This window comes from Syngnathus floridae, chromosome 1 (assembly GCF_059516105.1).
Source record: "Syngnathus floridae isolate MCC-2025c chromosome 1, RoL_Sflo_1.0, whole genome shotgun sequence".
Lineage (NCBI taxonomy): Eukaryota > Metazoa > Chordata > Actinopteri > Syngnathiformes > Syngnathidae > Syngnathus > Syngnathus floridae.
In genome coordinates this window covers 2,702,193-2,725,654 of record NC_142413.1, presented here as the reverse complement: position 1 = coordinate 2,725,654, position 23,462 = coordinate 2,702,193, and the positions used below count along the sequence as shown (strand labels likewise).

At 45.9% G+C, this 23,462-nt stretch overlaps 2 protein-coding genes across 5 annotated transcripts in view; both read right to left on the bottom strand.

Annotated features, from left to right (window-relative positions):
- Positions 1–19,108, bottom strand: part of LOC148403323 (tudor domain-containing protein 5-like) — a 108,000-nt gene extending 88,892 nt beyond the window's left edge. The window contains exons 1-3 of the mRNA XM_088379598.1: positions 18,912–19,108; positions 18,535–18,596; positions 17,141–17,221 (exon numbers count right to left, since the gene is read on the bottom strand). The gene's annotated coding sequence lies outside the window, so the exon portion shown is untranslated. The remainder of the gene's footprint in view (positions 1–17,140; positions 17,222–18,534; positions 18,597–18,911) is intronic.
- A 1,077-nt stretch (positions 19,109–20,185) lies between these two features.
- efnb3b (ephrin-B3b) overlaps positions 20,186–23,462 on the bottom strand; it is a 45,198-nt gene continuing 41,921 nt past the window's right edge. For all 4 annotated transcript variants that reach the window (XM_088377803.1, XM_088377783.1, XM_088377805.1 and 1 more), the window contains one exon: positions 20,186–23,070. In XM_088377803.1, the coding sequence (XP_088233929.1) occupies positions 22,640–23,070 (431 nt within the window). In that variant the 3' untranslated portion in view covers positions 20,186–22,639. The remainder of the gene's footprint in view (positions 23,071–23,462) is intronic.

Below are 23,462 nucleotides of genomic sequence, written 5' to 3'. Positions count from 1 at the left end.
AATATATATACAGAGTAAACATTTATAGCTGGCTGGAGAACGAGCCAAGGAAGAACTCATGATGTCTATTCGGGAAGCTGGCTGCTTGCTAACTCACATTTCGACAGACAGCCTTTATAAATATATATTTTTTTGTTTGGCTATTCATTGACTTAGCTAAAATTGTCGGTACTTGCCAGTTAAAGTGTTGTGTTTAAAGATAAAAAAAATGCGGCTAATTTAGTTAGCCGCAAAATAGAACGACATACGACATTTGCGACAGCAGCTCCTCGGTATCTTGAGTTAAAGCAACGTCACAAATACTACAAATTATATAAATATTATTATATTGTTTTATTATTTATTTGTATTTTTTATTATTATTATTATTTATTATTAATTACATCATATATTATATAAAATTCAAAGACAAATTTGAGGATGCGAGTGTGTAATTTGGGTTTATTTTGAGGGGCGTGGACCTCAACGGGGGATCCATATATTTGGGAGTTAATGACTCAACGCTGCAAAATGTTGCAATTACTGTTTACGTGGGAAGCAATTAAAAACGTCAGGAAGACCACGACCACTCCACGATAAATATAAACTGAAGGTTTGTACAACCTGGGAGCGCCGCTTCCTGTTTGGCTCAGTGAAAGTTAATTATGAGGTTGCAACGGTGTCTCATTTAGACGCCGGAACGCCGTCGCAGTTTGGTTTACGCGGGCTCGTCTCGTCGGTGCTTTTATTGGCAGAAACGACTCATTATTCTTTTTTCCTCTGTAATAGCTAGCAGGATGACCTTCTTTCTGACGACCTCCTTCTCGCCTTTTCATCATAATGGGACAGACGCTGTCTGCATTTACGTGCTGACACACACACGCGCGCCGGGAGAAGAAGAGCGTCCAGCCACTAGAGGGAAATAATGAGCTGCCATGCAAGAGGAGGATGTTGATTTTTTTTTTTTTCCTTTTGTTCCACCTTTGCTCTCCAAGCGGTGTTTGCTTGTGAGAAGGCGATGTTTGAAATGTACGTAGGCCCGGTTGTGACCCGACGTGACCCGTCTGGGCCAACATCATCAATGACATACTCTGAAGCTCTTGTGCAAAGAAAAGGGGAAGCTAGACTAAGTGCAAAGCGAAAAGCAAATGAAAAGGTGAAGGTGAACTAGGTGCAAAGGGGAAACCAAATGTCCATATTTGGTCACTTTTCACTTCACTGTGATTGAACGCACACGTTCCAATACTTTTGGCGTATCATGTTCCAACACAAAGAGAAATTTCATGTTCATACATTTTGTATTTAAAACAACAATATACCTGCCTTAACGTCTGCTATCTTAATGCTAATGCTAACACATAACGGGGAACTCCATTGACGGGCTATGTGGCGGATATTTGAAGGCAAACGGTGCAGCAACACAAGTAGACAGACAATATTGCAATCTTTACAAACAGAACTTTTATCCTCCGTGAAAAACAATTACTTTTACTCCAAAACACACTTACAGAAGCTGAGGGAAATAAATTAATCATGAAAATTGTACGCTGTAGTAAAAAGCATTAAAAGAAAAAAAAAATTAAAAATGACAGATTATGTGCTAAACTGAAAGGGTTGTAAAAGGCCTGAGGGTTAATTGTGCCTACTTGACAACAGCACTGAGTGCATGTTGCGTGAGCAGGAGTGCGAATGCTCTTATAAAAATACAAAAATGCAAATGGACGCCACATCTGCACTCCAATGTGTCTCTGTGTAGTTTGCCGCCCATCCACAAGTCACTTTTCATGCGCACGCACTCACAAACAAGCACATGGAGCATCAAGCCAGCATGCTGTTGCTAATGGCGCTAATTAACGGGCCCGTGTCTGCTAATTGGAACCGCTTATGCTCCAGCTCTTCCCGCGCCGCTCCCTCGGACCCCTCCGCCCGTTTTGCGCTCATGTTCAACTTGAAGGCTTTTAGGACTCGTTCACATTTGCATCCTGATTGCACGTGACTCGCCGGCGGTAACACAATCTCCAGCCCGGGGAGTAACGGGACCACACAGCACTTGGAACGGCGCCGCCTGCGGTCGTACGGATTCGTTGCTCAACTGCGCACTTTTCGATTTGTTTTGAGTTGTTTGATGAGGTCACCGGTGTGTCAAACGTAAAGTCCGATGGCCACATTTGGCCCTCCATTGGATGAGGATTTGGCTCGTAGAAGCAAGTGCTATGCAAATTTTTTCCAAGCTAGCTTAGTAGCTAGCTTACACACATGTGTAAATAAAAGACTAGCAGCAAAATTTGAAAACAAAAAATACTTTTAGTTGCAGCTGTTCACTTAATTTTATTTTTTAAAATTCATTTTTAGTTTTTAGCAGTTTTTATTTCTTTGCAAATGCTTTAATTTATTTAGTGTATATAGTTCTTATGTGTTTTTTAAATGAGCTTTTATTGCGTGCAAGATATGTAAATAAAGGCCATTAAGTAAATTAAGTAAATTTTTTTCCTTTAAGTATTGGTGGCTGGTATCGGCATCCTTCCCATTACCCGATAATTAGAATTTTTCTTCTTCGATTTTACTTTAGCTATTTTGTTAGCTATCATTGAGAAGAAAACACGGCCATCAGTCACGTCAGCTGTTCCTCTCGCATATTAACGAACGACTGAAAACATGGCCGCATGCATGCCGACGGGTCCGCTAAGTACACCACGCTACATTATACATCACACTCTTGCAAAATGCATCCTCCATGAAGAAAGCCACACACGAGGAACCCTCATATTTTTTTTTTTTATGTCCACGCAAGCTCACGATTGAGATTTATGAAAGCGCGGCGAGAAGATTTATTAGACATGCCGGATCAGAACGCTTCGGATGGTCGCTAGAGGAAACGAAAGCTTTTTTTTTTTTTTGTTACTACTCACACACACAGTTCTGTCGTACTATTTACTAGCAGAAAGCAGTGAGATATGCAAGCAAGCACGCATGACATCACGCATCCATTTTAATGACTTTTTCTCTGTCAAACGTGTTGGCGGTGAAGAGGCCATTGTTACATAATAGATACTAAACGCCTCGCATCTCTGGTAAGACAAAAATACTGATATTAATTATTAAGTTAACAATCCTCAATGGGATTTCAAGCCTAATAAAAATAGAATACCCGATGCAAATGTAGCCGGAGCACTCCATGAACCGTGAACTTCGTTTCGCCAATTCATCAGTAAATCAATTCAGTGTATCTTGTTTTAATTTTCGGCAAAGGGGACTTTGCGCTATTTGCATACCGCAGCGAAAAAGCCCATTAATCCTCCTATAAAAGAACTTTAACTACAACATTAAAGCGGGAGGGATTTCGATTGTGGCCGTTTGTGATTCCGATGGCCGAAAGGACAGATGAAGCAGAGAAAAAAAAAAAAAAAAAAAAAACATGTCGACCATAACAAATAAGGATATATTGTTTTACGCTGCCGTGTGGTTGTGATGAAAAAAGATGACTAACATGAGGGAGAGCGGCGGGGGTAACATGCGATGGGGGGATGACGCATGACAAACACACACAATGGAGAGTAATAATGTGAGAAGACACACACACACATACACACACACACGTGTTTTTCTGTCCCCGGTGTTAGCTTGACTTATGGAAACCTAAAGGTGGCTCAACGCTGCAATATTGTCGGAAAATGTCAAGGCTTAGATGAGAAACCCCGATGGGACAAAACACACACTCAACAAATACGCATTAATAAAAAATAAAAAAAAAGTTGATGCTTCTTTTGGAATACTCTGCATTATTGCACGTAAACGGCGGTTTACAAACACGTTTGCTTGTTTTCTTAATTAAACTCTTGTTTACGCCTCACCAGGAAGTAAATTCGGCAGCGAGCGTTCAATCTACCCAAGGTGGTTTTTGTCTGATGCTATTCAAGCATCTAATGGTCTGTCTCCAAGTAGCCGTAAAGCCTTGCGTTCCGCTGTAATTTCCTGTTCGGATTATGTGCTGCCATCGGGTCCGGCGAGGTGCTGCGTTATTCGGCACCTTTCGGGAACGCGAAGGTCACGTTTTTCACCTCAGCAGAGGAGGGTTTCGTTTTTGCATGTGTTTAATTTTGATATTAGTTCTCTTTTTTGTTATAACACTGCAATCTTGATGCTAGTTTTATTAGCCCATTGATACGGTTTAGCATTGTGTGTTAGCATTAAGCTAGCAGACTTGACTGAAATTACTTTTGAATATTGAAATACATTTCCAACTCGGTTCTACTTTGACTTAAGTCGGAGTTGAGTCACTCCGACTTTTCGACAAGTACTCGGAGACGGTTTCGATACTTTTGCCCCCACGGCCAACTGGAACTAGCCGATGCTAATCAAGATTGACCTGCGTGGCCTTTGAAAGCAGACAATGCAAAAACAACACAAACGAGCAGCAACACACGTGTACTTGCCGAAGAGTCAGTGTTTTTTTAACACTAATTAGACAGAAGTGGTCTGTCGCCGGGTAAACGCTCCCATGTGGCGCCCTTAGTTGGACTTTTATTGCGGCGCAACACCCACACAGTCAGTCAAAATACAGCAGTGTGGTGCGTGTGTGCCACAAAATATGCACATGTGGACAGCCTGCACACGCTCCAAAGTGCTAATTAGGAGTTCTAAAAAGGAAAGGGAAGGGGGGAAAAAAAAAAAATGTCCCATCTGCTTAACACTAGTCGTTGCTACCGTCGTCTTGCTAGCTGGCAACTTGCATATTCTGGCCATGCGTGGCACCGCTTTGCTTATTTGTGTGTGTGACAAGGCCCAAAAAAAAAAAAAAAACTGGCAATGACGTTCATTTGACCAAATGGGTCCAAGATGCATATGTGTTGTTCATTAGAGGCAGCCATATTTGTTTAGGCTAAGGCACAAGGGGATGATCGGCCATATTAAGGGAGGACTCCTTTTGGCTCTGGGCTTAACCCTCGCCCTTCCTCATATTCTCCACTTTCCTCCCCTCTGACCCGAGCCAAAGGAGGGGGTCCTGGGTGTCAAGCAGCGTCTGCGAAAACACCGCCGGGCCAGATAAGTGAGAAGGGCGCGCTCTGCGGGACACCGTACGCCCAGATTGACGTGACGAAAGTGTTTCAACACAACCAAAAAAAAATAAATAAAAATAAAACACGCACACAACTGCAAAAGTGCGCAGAGATCACTTGTTTTACCCGTAATACTTAGGAAAGGAAACAAAAAACGGAGAGAAAGGACAGGAGAAGAAAAAAGGAGAAAAGTTGAGAGGAAAGAAAAGCAAAGAAGAAAAAAAGGGAAGGAGGAGAGGCGAGGCGGAGTCTTAGAGTTAAGTTCAAGCCAAAGTCAATTGAACAACTAATGCGAATCGATTAGTTGCCTCTGCCGGGGCTCTTTGGGGAGCTGGTGACATTTTAAAGGCATGTTTTATTGTTGGCGAGGGGGCGGGGCCACTCGTCTGGCAACACAACACACTGACAGCTCGCTGACAGCTGGACGGGATACGCTGAATGGAAGAAATACCGCAAATGGGCCCGTGTGTGCGCCCGGGACCCCTTTGTGTGCCTGCCCAAGAGTGTGCGTCTTTGTGGATGTGCGTGTCATGCGTGTCAGACGACAGCGTGGGTCTGCTGCAGTGAGTGCGCATCATCGCCCGAGTTGTGTTGACGCACATAAATACGGCGAGTGGCTTGCGGGTGAATCGAGGCATTAACCAGTGAGTGTGTGTTAACACGTGATCACGTTTTATTGGCTAGTGTGTGTATGTGTGTTTGCGTGCGTGTGCAAGGGGGGCAGTGAGTGGTTGTCCACTTGGAGCTCTGCCAGCCTGCAGGGCGGCGCCCTTCATAATTAAAAGCACTTTTCACAGGGAACATCTCGGTCAAGGACACGATCAAAATGGAGGCAGAGTTTGGAAAGCCTTCGGTGGCTAAAATTTAAGAACGTGCAACCACCGAGGTTATTCGAGTTCATGAAATCCAAAGAGATAAACTGAAATTGGGTAAAAAAAAAAAAAAATTGACGGAATTTTGTTTTTTTAAAAGAATGAAAAGTAACTAACACTACATCTTACGATAATCACAGTAAAAAATGTCCGTCGTTTTCATCTTTGTCAATTAATATCATCGGCTTTCGTGTTTGATTTTACTTTAATTTGTTATTGCTGCGCATACATACAGAATAAAGATGGTCAAATAGTTGGTTGAGAATTGTAGCGAAAAAAACTAATACTAAATCCGAAGAAAAAAGTCAACTAAAATTTCCAAAAACTAAACCTTGCTCTAAAAATGAACTCGAGCTGAATTTTCAAAACAAAAAACTTGGTGGTGACTTTACTCTGTGCCAGATGTCACTCTTAAACCCATGGCGGAGAATGACCCCCCCTCCCCACACACACAAAACCGAATCAATAACTAAACGGGGACCTCGGCAGACCTGGCGTCTCCATTTTCCACGCTACATGTAATCCCGAGGGAGAAGCCATCCAAAAGCAGCAGACGGCCCACCGCCGCCAAAGCCTGGCCTGCTAGCCAGCGGGCCGACCCAAAAGGCCCTCGAGCCCAAGTGGCCGGCCAAGCGAGTCCACTGGGCCAATCACGCTTTTATTGGAAAGTCTAAAGAGTGGCGAGGGAAATTAATGTCTGCATATTAAAAAACAAACAAACTAGCGTAGTTAGCACATCATTTCTCCGCTAAGTGTCCTCTTGGCGCTATCATAACTTATTGACTCGAAACTGCGCACGCAATCTATCACTGTAAACAACGTTCAGCACTAATATCGGTCATATCTTATCCCGCCGACCCAAGAGGACCTTGAGGTCCGTTAATTGCGTTGGAGCTCCCTGAAGTCAGGAAATGGCGAGTAAAACTCCCGGGAGCCGACGGATGCAAACTCTGAACGAGCGTGTGTGTGTTCCAGAAGAACAGGCAACTGCTGTAAAGTTGAGAAACGAAACGTGAGAATCGTTTGCGAGTAGCACCGAGTGAGACTCGACCTCATCCGTCGAGGTCATTGCGCAACTGCACCTCCATAAATCGCGCGGCTAGCGCTAAAGCTCCAGAGGCTAACAAAACACTCAACACGTCGGCGCAGTAAAGGCACGGACGGCGTTGTCGCGCCCGCTGCAGACGAAACGTACATTTTCCCCCCGCCGCAAATGGCAGCTAAAGGATTCCGGAGTGCGTGCGTACCAATTAGCAACCCTCGGAATGCGGCGTTTTATGGAAAGAATCTAAATGCTGAATGCGTCACCGTTCAAAACATCAACATCAGCTCTCCAAGGCAAATAAATCCTCATTGTGCAGAACCCCCCCCCCCTTCCCCTTCAGTGTGTGTCGGAGTGAGAAATTAATTTTTTTTTTCTGATGACAACACCTCTCCTTCCGCCCCTTTCCTTAATTTATGAACTCCTAATTAATGCTGGGAGTAGGGAAATTAACAGCGGTGCAGTCAAGCTGCTGCTCACACAAGATGATCGGCACTGAAAAGCGAAGGGGGAGGGGGGGGGGGGGGTGTTGGGGGGGGGGGGACACGCCTTCCCCGACATTCCCAGACACTCACTGAGGAGGAAAGGAAAAGATAAGTGAGGAAATAAGTGTCCATCATCGGCGTCGGTTACACATCAGTTCCAACTGGATGGATGAAGAAGCACAGCACAGGTGGGAAGGGGGCGTGGCTTGTGTGGAAAGGTGTGGGAAAATTAATTCCCTGATATGAATCCGGTCAGAAATCGGAGAAATCTGTCCTGGTTGCGATTTTGTTTGTTCTACTCGGCTAGCTCCGAGCAACCAATCAGAGAGCGGAATCTGATTGGACATAAACATTGGAACAGTGGAGCCATGGAAGTCCCCAATTAGCAACGATTACAACCGTCTGAAAGCCAAGCCATACCTTCTCCTCGCCGCAATCCTTCCCACGCCCACGCTCGCTCGCCAAGCACCACGTCTACCCAGACAGTCCATCAGTAAGTCAATTACACCAACCCGAGTCGGCGTGGGCGGACATAAAGCCCGGCGACGTGACCCGCCGCTGCACCTCGTTAAGGGAGGTTAACTGGCACGTGGCGGTGACCGACGACTGCGTGGGATGGCAGTGCGGAGGGGCGGGGCCTCGGGCTGAGTGACAGCGCTGTGCGTGAGGTCACGAGGAAGGCTTCCTGGAGTGCGTAGGTGGACGGGCGCCACGTGGAAGGCCACGCTTCCATTTTGTTTGGGCGAGCTCTGGCCCAATGATGGCCTTCATTTATGACATCGAGTACTAGTGGAAGCTACCGATACCAAAAAAATAAATTAATAATAATCTGACATCCAAGTCCTCCTCGGCAGTAGTTGGCGCTATACTGCAGCAGATTGAAAACATCTGTGAAAATGTTTTTGTCATGACATTTTATAAATCCGTAAAATATATATTTTTAAAGACACTACCCCGGATAGCCAGTGGCTCCACCGTCCTGCACTTACATCCTCGATGGAGTTCAGGAGGCGGCGGGTGGTCGTGCGACGACGGCTCTAATTAGCGGAGCGCGCCGGAACATTTCTGGATGATAAAACGCCGGCGGCTCTGTCGGCACGGGGTGTCAAAGTGCCCTTGAGCGCAGCGGTTAACCTAATATTCGGACAGTGGGAGGTCGCGCTCACAATGGGTGGTGACATCATCGTGCGTGTGTGCGTGAGCTTTAAGCCAATTAAGGTTTTCAATGTAAAAGGCTAAATGGATCATCTATTGAGCGCTAGATGATGGACATGCGTCCACCTGCTCATGTTTACACTCCATGAACTGAATGGATCATAAAGAACAGGAAGTTATAGTTCATCATCTTGTGTACCAGATGGACTCAAAATATCGCATTCAGCTCCCCCCCCCCCGAAACCGGCAGACGTCCTACATAGCCAGACTGGGCTTGTCCCTATGATTGACGTCCTGGCCTAAATGAGCTGCGCCGCAGTTTGTCGCATTAGTGTGAGTGCGGCAGACAGTGTGTGTCTTTGTGTGTGTTGGGAGTCGGTGGGTGGGAGGGGGGGCTGTAGAAGGGGGGCCACCAAAGTCATTTATTGATCGACAGGGCCCCTTCAGGCTACTAATCAAATGAGGCGGACGCTAAGGGGACACAAGAGGCAGTTGGAAGTTCTTCAACTTTCCAACACGCACACTGGGCCAATCTGTTGTCCGAATGCGCGTGCGCCATCCATTAGCTCTCACCGACTCGATGTCCAGCCTCGCAGATGGACCCCCCCCCCCTGAAAACCCAGAAGGAGAGGCCCTCTGTGGGCCTGGGCTCCCCAAGAGGACGGGTGTCTGGACAGAAAGTGATCGATGCTTGAAATACACACTCGACAGGGCCTCCTCAATGCTCCAGTGACTGCATTAGATTGCGGTGGAGGTGTCCCTAATGAAGTGGCCGTCGAGTCGCTCGTGGGACTCAGACAAGAATAAACGACGAAAATCCAGGACACTCGCTAAAGGCATGCAACAAATGTCGTGATGGAACAGGTTTGCATTTCCATCTGAGGGAGTGAGGTCACTTAGGTGTCGTGTGATGTTTTCAGCACGTCGATGATGTCATTACCAATCCACATCAACAACAATGGAGGAAGGAAAAAAAATTGCGGGAAATACTGTCAATGTTTCGAGTGGGTCGGCTAAAAACAACTGTGCTGTCTACATTAGCTCCAAAAACACGTAAAAATAAAAAATAAAATTAACGTAGCATTCAAGCTTAGAAAGTTTGCAATCATTATCTTCATAACTAAGTTTTGCGAGTTGACTTTTAAGTCCTGAAACATCTTCTGCGGCTTCCCACGTCATCCCCACCGAATTGTTCCATGAAGAATCCAGATTTCAAATCCTCTCCAGAAATGATTCAAATTACAATAATAAAAGAGGAAAAAAAAAAAAATTGCGCTGGCCGCCTGGCCAACAATACGGCCCAATTACGTCTCCCACGCATTCATCAAAGGTTACACAACCCCAACCAATAGACTGCTGATTCCATACGTCCGCTGAAGAATAGGCAATCACCGTCTAATCAGAACTTGATGGAAGCCACACAGTAGAGGACAGCTGTAATCACATTATATATTATTGATCAGCTCAAGTGTGCACTGAAAGCTTTGATAGCTCCACTGGGAGCCGGCGTGCCCGAGCTACGGCCAAGGTCACACACCGCCGCTGACATCGTATGAAAACTTCGCTGGGAAATGGCGGCGAGTATCTGCACTGCCAGAGATATTGACGTCTTAATACAATAAAAAAAACAAACATTATTATCCCAATCGTTATAATTATCTCCAGCCCGGAGGCGCAAACTGAATTATTCACGTAGCGCTTAATTAAATCGCTAGACTCGGTGTTTTGTATGTGTGTGCGCGTGTCAACGCGGGCCATTGTCTTTTGAAAAGCGCTCGATATTTCATATACGGTATCGAGAACAGGCTTGGAAAGAACACGAGGACAACTCTTCGAGAAAAATGCTCATATTTTGGAAGGCGGGGGTGGTTAGAGTTTCAAGCTCGGGATTGGGCGGGGTCGGGCTATTTCTCGTACTGGGAGCGTGCGTGTGTGTGCTAGCTGACTGCTAATCCATTTTAGCCATCACTTGTGTCCAACCAAAACTGTTTTCTAAATCTTTGACCCATATTAAAATGAGAAAAAAAAAGATAATGGTTAAATGGGTCACTTGCAGGGATAGAGGAAGCGGGTCTTCAACAGTGGGCCCTTGACCCGTTTGAGGGCCGTTCGCTAGCACACACAGACAGCCAACAAATTATCAACACCACCAAAAAAAGTCATTTAATTATGCTCTACATAAAATATGCATTTCATATACGACAAATACGACATCCCAAAATGATTTGTAGTTAGGGTTAGGGTTAGGGTTAGGCACATGGTCACCATGGAAACCGAGACTTCCCCTTCAGTTAAGTGCAAATAACGTGTGCACTTGCGGCCCACAACAAGGCGCTCTAAAGCAGCCATGCCCCCTGCCCCCGCATGGTCTCCTAAGTGTGATGGTGACCAGGATCTGGAGAATTTTGCCAGCCCATGTCCGGCTTCTATTCAACTCCTGTCAGTGAAAGCGTGAGCCTTGTACTATACACTTCCTTTCCGCTCTTTTCTACACAATGGCGACACGAAAAGACATACAGTACATTCAAAGCGGGATTAGCGCCAAGCGGGCCCCAAACGGGGACGGAACGCCCCCCCCCCAGTACGTATATCAAATGTAAAGTCTGGAAACGGGCCATTAGCAATTAGCGCCCGCGGGGCAAGAGGAAACGAGACGTGTCGTAGGAGGATTCCGTCAAAGTTCTCGGAGTGAGGTAACTACGCTAGCGACAAACTTGCTGTCTAATTGTCACGGCTAATCAACTTCCAATTCTGGCAAATGAACAGAAATGCTTTTCTAATGGAAAATAAGCGGCTGCTTACGAGCCGAAAAGCGGAGGCCGCGACACGCTGCGCCTGCGTTTGGAGGCGCTATTTTAATTTAAGGCCTTTGTGGAGCACATCAACTTCCATCAGTCTTCTCTGCGGAGGCTACTTAAGAACCGGCGCGGAAATATGCTAATGGAAATACAACTCATCTGTCAGACAAACCTGCTTTGCATGTTACTTACGCGTCAGCCGAAGCCTTTTAAGACGCAATAAAAGCCCGAGCGCCGCGTCGCCGTTTTGTCTGAAGCACCTGCGCAATCTAATGACATCCGACGTTAGCGGCGGATCACAAAAATAAAAAAGTCCATATTTATTATTGTGCTCGCAAATTCTAACACAGTTATCTTATTTCGTGACGGAAACGGCAACGGCGCTAATAAAAACACTTTACAGACAATATGTAGTTAGCGCGTCTCTAAAAAAAAAAAACGGCTTTTGCGCTCCGGGATATTTTTTTTGGACTCCAATTGAGAAATAATCTGGGGAACATCTTAATTGTATTAAAGTTTGGACTTCATTTCCTCTTGTTCATTTGTTCCTTTCAAAACTACCTCGGGTATTTCGTTTATTTCGATGTGGCGCCGGTATAATCAGATGCAGTCAAGACTGGCGAATATGTAAATTGGAACGGCGTCTTCCCCGTAGATGATAGTCGCCTCTTTTGTGACATTTGCATGAGGAAGATTTATGGAATTAAGCGACATTTTCACCGGATATCGTTAAAGTGAGTATTAATGCGGCCGGACATGTAAAACGATGGAACGGAGTGAGAGTTTAAAAACTTTACGGTGCAAATTTTACAGGCTGTTTTGCAGACAGCTGGGGTCAAAGAGCAAATGGTGCTATGTAGGTTATCACCCCAAAAAATGGGAGAAGAAAAGAAAATCAGGAATAATCTAAAATATGAAAAAATATCCCAAAAAAAGGAAAACATTTGAATATCCAGGAGTCGTACTTTAAGTTGTAATATCCCCAATCACCTCCAGATGGCAGTCTTTGAAACTGGACTGATGCTTGCGTAAAGAAGAATTTGTTTTGTATGAATGAGCTTTCAAATCAAGCTCCCTAAGCGGCGTCGTTTCAACTTTGTCTTGCTCGCATGACACGTTCTGCTTTTCTCCTTCCATTTCCAAGCACACCTCAAAATTCAAAGCCCCCAAACCGACTCACCAGCTGCACACTTTTTACAGTCCTACGTTAGAAGCGAGTACCCCCCCCCCATTCAACGCCACCCGCGGTGGTGGCCCTGATGTCTTTGTTCCCCTTCTGTCCCTCATCTGTTCCACATTCAGGACAGTAGTCAGCTCGCTTCCATGACTATTGGCTTTATTTACCGTAGCCGGGCCGGAGAGGACGGCGAGTTGAAAAGGAGGCAGTGGAAAGACAAGCCCGGGGCTGAAAGGCAAACATGTTCTTCACTGTCCACCCCCCCCACCCCCAAAACCACATCTGTGCCAGGTCCCGACTCAAAATGTACCATGAAGACGCATTCTTCTCTTCTTCTATTCTAACTTTGGTGTACCGGCCCCCCATTCAACCCCGACCTCTTCACGTACCCCCCCCACCAAACCCAAGCACCCTCCCTCTGAGTTTCTCTGTGGCAGATGGGCCCTGTGTATGACAGCGGGGTCACGGGGTCACATCCACATGGGGTAGGGCTCGGCTTTTGTGTATCAATCAGAGAGTGAGTGTGTATGTGTGTGTAATTTGACCTTTGGTGAGCATGTGTATTGCATGTTCTCCTGACGTCACTGCATCAATGTCAGTAACAGAATTGCGCATCTGTTTGCGTGTGTGTGAGTGTGTGTGTGTGTGTGTGTGTGTGTGTGTGTGTGTGTGTGTGTGTGTGTGTGTGTGTGTGTGTGTGTGTATAGAGAAGCCTACCTACCAGAATATAAAGGTACAGAATAAAGACAGAATAGTTTGTAAATTAAACAGGTTCTTCCAGGCAGGCACACACACACACACACACACACACACACACACACACACACACAGATGCAAACAAACACGCGTGACTGCCCCACACAGACAGTCACGCGTGTTTTGATGTCTGTAGGCTCAACAAGGAGTGTATGTGTGTGTTCGTGTGTGTGTGTGTGTAAGACGCAAGCCCGGGGCCATGCTCATCAGCAGCGACTGCAAATTTGCATAATGAAATTCCCTCTACCGTGCCCGCAGAGAGGACAAAATAAAGCAAATGCCTAAAAGAAAGCCTTGAAATTCTCCCGCTCACACACACAAACTCACACACACCCGTACACGTTCAAATTGCAGGTGCACCTCCAGCGCCGCCATCTTTAACTTTGAGAAAACGGCTCGCTATGACATCACTCGTGTCTCCGGGGGGCGGGAGTATTAGCGTTCCCCGATGGCGACGTTTGTAAACAAACTCCTGCATGTCTTCTAATTGACCAAGGGAGAGAAATTGCGAAAACAGGGGGAATGGTGTGTGTGTGTGTGTATGTGTGTGTGTCTGTGTGTGGCACAGCGCTATCAGTGCATCTGACAGACGAAATGATGAAGGCGAGCGGAGGGACCTTCACATGTGCAGCAAGACAGGAAATAACCCATCACCGTCTCATCCCTCCTCGGCTTCGATGTAACGCAATGTGCCGCACACGCTCATGGGGGAGGGAGGGGTGGGGGGCAGCGGTGTGTGTGTGTGTGTGAGGGGGGGGGGGGGGGCATTGTGGGGGTGACAGAGGGAGAAAATAGTAGAGGAAGAGCTCATGTCGTTTTTTCTCCAGTAAGGAGCCTGGCAGCTGTTGTGTGCAATGTTGATGATACCTAAAGTGTAGGTGAGTGTGAGGTTTTGTGCGTTTGTGTGTTTTTGTGTGCATAATGTGTGATCTCCAGCCTGCAGTGTGTGTGCGCGTGTGTGTGTGCATAAGTGCACTTGTTTGGATGTGCTCATGTTCATGCATTAACTATGTGCAAGCAGTGTACAGTTCGTTGTGTATGTGTGTGTGTGTCTGTGTGTGTGCACGTTGTGCGTTCATGTGTGCACATTCAGGTGGCCGTGACTCCCCATAATCTTAGTCATTGTGTCTTTCGAGGCACCTCGCGGCAAAAGCCGCTGTTACCAAACACTTTCAATAACTCGCACCCTTGAATCAATACGATTGTGCGTCAGTGTCGTGTTTGTGTGCGTTTCCGTGTTTTGTATATGTGTGTTTGCATATACAAACCCTCTCAGACCGGCTTTTTTGAAACAGAGCGCAACAAACGTTGTTGTCGGTACACTGGTTCCTGATGTGAGTATATCGTGACCCGCACACACACACACAAGACCTCACAGGCCAACAAAAGACACACTGACACAAACTTGAAAACATGCAAGCACTCGCGCACACACAGACACACACGAACTCATCAACTTAATGAGAACGGTGTGAAGGTAAAGCCTGAGTGATGTCACTGGTACAGTGTATAAGGACACAAGGCCCCTTTTGGTGCACACACATGCACGTATACACACACACACAGACACACTAATACTGGGTTTTGTGTTCGGTTTCCTTTGGCAACGGAAGTTCGCTATTTCGTAGTCTTGCTCGACAAAACAAACAGCCTCCTGCGAGCTTCTTTCACCTCCTTTTCCCTTCTCGCTCTCCTTTTAAATTTTTTTTTTTTTTTTTTAAACGTGTGCCCTCACCCTGCCCAGTTCGCACACTAACACGGCTCAGTGCATCTCTGGACACGCAGCATTCTCCTTGCTCATTGTTGCGCCCTGACAGCTTTTGTACTCGCCCTCCCTCTCTCCCTCCCTTTCTCTCTCCGCGGCCGCCATCTCCCAAATTCACCAACTCAGCCGCCCCCCAACACTCCTCACACACACACATTCCACAAACGTCGAGGTCAAAGGGTGCAGCTGCCTCAATAAAGGGAGAGAAAAAAGGGGGGGGGGAGACGAAAGGGGACTCATTCACTTTCGTCTCTTTCTGCCGAGGCGTCACTTTTAGGGGGCGCAGACTTTGGGGGAGGGGAGGGGGAGGTCGTGTTTTATTTTCTCTCACACTCTGTTTCGCATGTTTGATGATAAACAATGTTAACACGAGCGGTCGGGGAGAAAGATTTCACATAAATGTCACTCGGGTGATGATGTTTTTTTTTTTATTTGTTGTTTCAGCGCAATTTTAAAGCCGGCTCCGCGCATACTTTAAAATCAGGCGTGTATTATTTGTTCTGCGTATTAATAAAACGGCGTTTCGGGGTTTTTTTTTTTTCGGAGCATATCGCAGCGGCGCACGGACAGCTTTGTGGGCCAAGCTCCGTCATGCGCCGCCTCGCAAACATTGCAAACCGAGAGCAATTTGAAAAAGCCGTTGACTCCCCATGCTGGGAAAATACGCATAATTTTCCCCCTCCTGAATATTACAATCGCGATCTAGTATGTGATTTTTTTTTTCCAATGTCTTCTTCTCGTATATATTTTTTTCAATAAACACAAGCAATAAACAAAAATAACAGTCATCCATATTTTGCTAAAACAAAAAAGGAGACAAATCATTACGGAAGAGGGTTAACAAAATATTTAAAAAATCGTGCCCCCTCATCCCTACTCTCCATGTTCTTACACGATCCGACACTGGCAGGTGATCATTTATTCGTAAAATATCGAAAAAGTGCAAAAGATTAAGGGACTTGTCAAGCTGAAGGGGCGAGCGAGTTGAAAAATTATTCAAATGTATTCGCCGGCGTGACCCGGCTGGGCTAATCGTAGGCTGCGGCGGCCTCTGCGCTGTGAAATCCTTCCTGATGGAGTGAAAAAGCGGCAGCGGCTCACCTCTGCCGCCATTCAGAAAGGGCGTGGCGCCGCTGCCGCAGATCACGCTCGCACTCCCGGCCGGGAATGAGAATTCCATCAGATGCCTTTTGAGGCTGGGATGCGCTTTGAACTTTTCAAGGAAAGGCTCTCACGACACAGTTTGATGGTGCAAATGCGCACAGGTGGGAACTCAACTTTGAAATTCACATGAGAAATAACTCGCCGTGCAAGCTCTCATCTCGGTTGCGCAATACCTTCGATTTGAGCAACGGGCAACAAATGAGCGTTTCTACGAAAGGCGCCCGTATTGTTTTCTTTTTCCTCTCCCTCGTGCTAGCGAAGCCATAGAGGCATGTCAGGAATCAGCGAGGGTGTGTGATGACGCACTCTGCATATTTTTTTTGGGGCGCCCCGCTATGTATTATGAGCAAAGGCGAGAATGCACAAATGAGAAGAAGAAGGAAAACAGCACGGCTCATCCACAAAGCCTCGTCGTCATGTGCGATCAGAACGGCAAGCGGAAAGACTAACGAGGTCATATCCATATTCGTTCTTGGAAAGTCGCATTTTCTAACTTTGCCGTGGCTGTTTTTGTGACGACATCAGCGTCATATTTTCAAAATCCTTGTTGTACTTTTTTTTCCCCATTTGTGACACACAAAACCTTCAATGCTTTACACACATTAATACATGCCGTGTTTCATATTTTCCGACTAAATTAAAAGTCTCATTGACAAAGACGTCTCAACTCGTCCTTGGCACTGAATGTTTTCATTCGGGTTATTGTTGGCATTTCATGAGCTAAATCACATTTGCCTCATTATTTACTTTGTCATGAGGTGATGACTTTGAAAAACATATATTTGAAACATGATAGATCAAGACATTTAAAGTGAAACTTGAGACAAACATTGTCTTTGTCAGTTTTAAATAAAGTTTGTGCCCATAAACATACAATCAATGCAACCTACCTTGTCATCCGTGGCGAACTTTGCAACATGTCATACTCTTTATCTCCACTTGTTGCCGATGGTGAGAAGCAGAAGATTTCCCTGAAAAACAAATTCCATGCTCAGGAGCTTTGAACGTAATCCGCCATTGTTCCTGAAAGTTGCGTATTGAATCAAACTAAATCAGAGCTCCATCGAGTTACACAGTAAACGTGGGCCATCTTCAAAACTAATTCATTCCTGAAACTCTCAAGCAATTCCAGCGTATTTAGTCAACTTGGTCTGCAGCCTGTTGCTTTCAATATTGTCATTTTCTACTCCACACTCATCCTTGACCTTTCGGCATCGCCATGGCAACCGTATCGGGCCAAGACTCCTGACGTTTCGTGCCAGCAGCTGAAGCTTTTCCAATTTGGGCGGATAATCTCTCCATTGATTTGACTTAAAACTGCTTGGTTTGGCGCCGCTTGCCTTCCTCCGAGGAGCGTTTAGGGAAGCGGGCCGCGGCGCGCTCGATGAAGCGCGCAAAGCACGCAGGTGTGTATACGTCGCTATCACAACGCAGCGACATTAATATTCGTGCGCGTGTGCAGGCAGCAGAACAGATTAGCGGCGGTAATGATGAGCATGTAATGATAAGGCGACCGCAGCAGTCGAAACAGGACCTCCTTAGAAGGCCCGACGCAAAGAACCCGGCGAGGACTCATTATGGTTTAACAGCCATTAGATTAGCATTCGTTCCTCTTTGAGGGCAATATTGCAGCATTGGATTAGCGGCGGCGGCGAGCCATTCCGGGAAGGCTATTAGCATTGATTTTGTGCTACAGTCAAGCTTATTGGCGCTCTTTTGTTTTTCTTCCTCGTCTAATTACGACAACGTGGCGCTAAGTTAGTAGCGGTGTTGCTGCAGTTATCTTGAAAAAGTTGCTTGACTATAAAAGTAACTCAATTCGATTATAAATACTTTGGTGGAATTCAAAAGATGGAGACAACCGCTCCTTAACATAAAATTGACAAATGGTTTTGTTTTTAAGCTTGAATCAGCTGCAATCTGGTTTACTTTATTTTTTTAAAATATTTTTCAAGCAAAATAACTAACAACAGTGCAGCCATATTATTTATTTCAATAATTTATTGGAGTAAGGTGTTACTTTTAGCAGGCCACAAATGGCCAAATGGTTTTGTTTTTAAGCTTGAATCAGCTGCAATCTGGTTTAAAAAAAAATTATGTACTGGTAATATCTTTCAAATAACTAACAACAGTGCAGCCATATAATTTATTTCAATAATTTATGTTACTTTTAGCAGGCCACAAATGGCCCCGGGACACGTCATTTGAACACCTCTTGTCATTGACAGTAGACGCCTCACTATTTTTTGAGAGCTCAAACATAAAATAAGTGCCTACTGCCTACCTTGCGTGATTTGTGGCATCAATCAGGCGAAGGTGACAGGCGAGCGTGATGAGCTCAGTGGGCTGTGAAAAAGAAAACGTCAAACAGTAGAGGAGTTGTTTAACCAAGCACGTAAACAAAACATCTATTTACTGGATATTCAAGTGAATGAAGGATGACGGATCTAAAAATGTTCCCATTCAGTTGCGGACGATTAGATTTTAGGGTGGGAAAACAAAACGAGTTGAACTTTTTGTATGTCAATCAAACTGAATGTTTTGTTCAACTAATTGGGAGCGAGCTGTAAAAGAATTTTGGAGTTCAGGATCATTAGACCGCAAATGTGCACTTTGCTGAACGCGCACAATGGAAAGTCTCAATTAAGAATTCCCACCTACCTCGTTTGAATCGGTTACAGCTGAGCGTGGCCAAATTACGTCAGGGCCAGTTCAAAATGTCGCTTGGACGGTTTTAGTTGCCGTTTGGCCCTCCTAATCTTGACATAAAATGCATTCTGTGTGCAAAAGTGAACAAATAATCGTTGTTAAATGCAACGTTTAGTAGTTATGCTAGGTGTCAGATGTTCAGGCTGTCAAACTCATTCGGCCAATCAGGAACGAAGACAATATCACGTGGTTTGTAGCGGGCGTTCAAGTTCATCGGATTCAGGAACACCAAGTCTGTTCAAGAAATACGACTGTTTATTTGTTTGAAACATGTTTAAAATGTTTTTTCTTGCTGATGCTGTCACAATTTTATAGATAGCAGATGTAATTCCTAATTAAATTTAGTTGAAAAATATCATGGTGTGAGTGGGTCATGCCGCAAAAATGACTGACATGCTGGGATGAGAACGTTTTGCCACAAGAATGCGCAACCGAAATTATGTTTTTTGTTGTTTCGCTTTTAAATAAATTACTGTCCTGCACCACACAATTTCTCTGGGGTCTTTTCCAACTTCTAAAACAGAAAGCCTTTGTCTTCTTGGAGGTCATCAAACGCTGAAATAGCGGCCACCCTCTTTGTGCAACAAAGTTCCCGAACAGGCGCCATGCGGGATGCAAACACCTGGTCGCCATGGTAACTGGGCATCAGATGTTCACATCCTTTTCTAAAGCGGGATTGATACCGGTGTGTGTCCATCAGTAGACAAGAAAGGATGTTCGTGTAGCTGGAAGTCAATGGCCATGTGTGTGTGTGTGTGTGTGTGTCCGTGTGTATGTGTGTGTATGAGACAGCCGGTAATCAACTCTCACACGCACACACACCATCGATCAAAGTGGTCACCCTGAAGCCCACCCTGGTGGCAAATGAGGATACTTTGAAAGAGATGACAACTGTTACCATGGCAACGGATAGATGGGGTTAAAGGGGGAAAAAAGGGGGGGGCGGAGAATGAAATCAGGTCTGTCAATAGGTTGCCGGGCAACACTAACGAAAGCGGGTTTGATAAGTTGTTGATAACACTCGCGGGAGAGTTTAGTGTGTGTGATGGCAATGCTATTAAGCGAGCGACCAAAAGGAACCCCGCTGTGAGTAGTCTATAGTGCCGATAAGAGGAGAGAACCTCTTCTAAAAGGCAGAGCCGGCGGGCCTCTGATACACACGCCCACACACTAACTAAACAAAAAAGACCCTCACACAAAAATCAACCTCACATCACACGCAAAAGTGGTGCTTAAACATTTGTTTTTTTTTTATTCAACTGTTTTTTTCTCCAAAGCAGGAATGTACTCATCTTTTCCTCTCTTCAGAGGTACGTTGCGGGCAGCGGCGGGAGAGGGAGGGGGAGGGTGGAGCGGGGGTACACTGCAGGGGTCGCCGTGATGAGGAGACAATGGCCGAGAGGTGGAGATAACACGCGCGCACACACCTCGCGGGGAGGCGTCTCTAATACAACACGTCACATTTGAGGGGCCGCATGGCACAAACACACGTACGTTTTTACTAGCCAAAGGTGATGGCCCCGCCTCCCCTCCCTTCCTGCAGGTAACACTCACCCAGAGGTCAAACACAAACAGTGAGACACTCAAATCCACGTGAAAACATGAAAAAAACATGGCAGTCCGAGGGGGATGCTTTGTTATTCTGCGTCCCCCACCCTCCCCGTCCTCCCCCCCGTTGAGGTGGCAGCCATTTTTTGTACATAACACAAGTCACGTTGCAAAAGTTGTCAACGCGGCCTCGGAGGGCATGTGCGCTACTCTCTCTGCGTGTTCGAATCGACAAAAGACGGAACAGTGTACATAAAAAAACAACAAAACACAACTTTGCAGTTGTACAAAAGAGCCCCCCCTCCCTCATTTCCCAAGTTTCATCTTTTTAACTCAATTTCAAACCGTCAAATGTAGGCCAGAACCGTGCTGACAAAAATCTTCAACATGGGCGAATGTGACAATTAAAGCACATCTTAATACAAAATGTAGATGATGTTAGGTACCGATACAAAATACAGTTAAGGAAGGATCACACAAAAAAAAAACGCTGCCGAGTGTGTATTGTAGTTTTGTGAGTGTGTGTGAATGTGTGTCATTGTCAACCAGTTTACAAGAAAGCCACAAAATGTTTGCGCAACACAAAACAATTTTACTGCTAAGCATGTGTGCGCTCAACGGCGCCTCTGAATGCAACATTGTGTCCTGTGTGTGTGTGTGTGTGCGTGTCAACCCCGTTTACACATAAGCCACAAACATGTCTGAGCAACACAAAACGACTTTACCGCTAATCACGTGAACAAATGACGCCTCGATTGGCCGTCATGTGTCTGGCGCACACGCACGCACACACTGGTTGAAAACAAATTGGCGGAGATGTGTGTGTAACGATGCAATCAGTGTAGCAGTCATTAGCGAGTGTGTGTGTGTACACAAATAATGCAACACAACAAGAGGAGTACTTTTGAAATGCACCACTCGTGATGTGATTTGGTGTTGTGTGCGCTGCATGAGTTCAACTCCAAATACGTCCATCTGGCTCCTTCATCATCCGTCTTTCCTTTTTTCTTAAGTGTGCAATTTCCTCACAGTCCTTTCCTTTTTTTTTTGCGCTGCGTTGTCTCTTTTTGCCCTCCTCCTTAGCACATTAAAAAAAAAAAACATTTGGAATAAAACAAAAACAAAAGCGATCATAGATGGCTCTACCTCAACACTTCCACGAACGAGGTCTAAACTTCAACACTATCATCAAACGAGAAGCTATGAAAATATACAAACACCCTAGTGGGGGGGAGGCGGGGGGATGTGGCCAAAAAAAAAAAAAAAAAAAGTGGGATTAAATGCATATAAAAGGCAGATTGTACTACGGTAAATTGTGAAAAATAGAAAAAGGGCTAGCAACAGAGGTGTGGTTTTAGCTGGTAAAATACAACAAAATCAGAGAAAATAAAAGCAAAACATCTATTTACTGGATATTTATATATATCATCTATAAGTGTTGATAGCCATAGAAAAAAAAATCTCACTTTGTTGGATTTTTATTGTGATATCCGCTCACTATTTTGTGTTTTGGTATTTTTAAGACAAGTCTAAAGAGCACAGTCACGTCCATGTCACACGCGCACGCACGCACGCACACGTTTTATTAAAATATACAAGAGTCTGAGCGTCAGCGCGGCCCGACTGCTCAGACACCTCCTCGGACCCCGGGTCAAGTCACGTGACCTCCAGAGGCCGAGTCCGAGAGGCCCCTCCTCTTTTTGCACTGAGAATTCCTAAAGGTGTTGGCGGTGAAGAGGCGGGGCCCGTCTCTGATTGGCTGATGGCACTCTGAGGGGCGGGCTGCTGGCTTCTAGGCAGGTGTGGCAACTGGGAGTTCTTCAGCACTGTCTGGGCTTTTATCGATTGATTTTTATTTATTTTTTTGCTTTCAAATATAGTCCTTTTGATTTTTTTTTGAAAGTCCAAAAGCCGCATTCACCTTCTTCCAGGTGCATTCCGGAAATCTCCTCGAAGCGTGCTCCGGTGAGCCGGCGAACCCTCACGTACACTCACAAGTGTGATTGTGGGGTTTGATCATGGTTGGATGGTGGCAGGTGAGAGGGTGAGGGGAGGGGGGGGGGAGATGTTGGAGCTTGCTGGGGGCGGGGCTTGGAGCGATTCCGGGAGTCCACGGCCGGAGAGTCCAGTTCTCATACTTTGTAGTAGATGTTGGCCGGGCTCTGCGGCGGCATTTCCTGCACAATGTAGACGGGGTGTCCGTAGTCGCCGCTCACCTTCTCGTAGTGCGGGCAGTAGGCGGAGTCCGACGTCCTCAGAGGGATGATGATGTCGCTGGGCTCGGATCCGTTGTTGTTGGAGCTGCCCATGCCGCCGGCGCCGCCGCCCCGCTTGGGGCTGGTCAGCGACGACAGCGACAGCGGCGGGTGGTGGGTGTCCGAGTGCTTGGCGTGTCGCCGCCTGTAGCACACCGCGCAGATGACGGCCGTGACCAATAGCAGGAAAGCCGAGCCTCCGGCCGCGCCCGCGATCAGGGCGATGTTGGACGGCTGCAGCGGGCCGTTCTCGTCGCCGCCTTCGCCGCCCCCGAAGGTGTTGGGTCCTCTTGAATGGGTTGAGTTCCCTGGAAGAAAGAAAATGCTACATTAGGTGCTAACATTAGCAAAACACACATATACAGTAGGGAGAGAGAGAGAGAGAGAGAGAGAGAGACAGAGAGAGACAGAGAGAGACAGAGACAGAGACAGAGACAGAGAGAGAAAGAAAGAAAGAAAGAAAGAAAGAAAGAAAGAAAGAAAGAAAGAAAGAAAGAAAGAAAGAAAGAAAGAAAGAAAGAAAGAAAGAAAGAAAGAGAGAATGCGAACGAGAGAAAGAGAACGCGAACGAGAAAGAGAGAGACAGAGAGAGCGAAAGAGAGAGCGAAAGAGAGCGAAGGAGAGAGAAAGAGAGAGAGAGAACGCGAATGAGAGAGAGCGAGAAAGAGAGAAAGAGCGAGAGAGAGAGACAGAGAGAGAG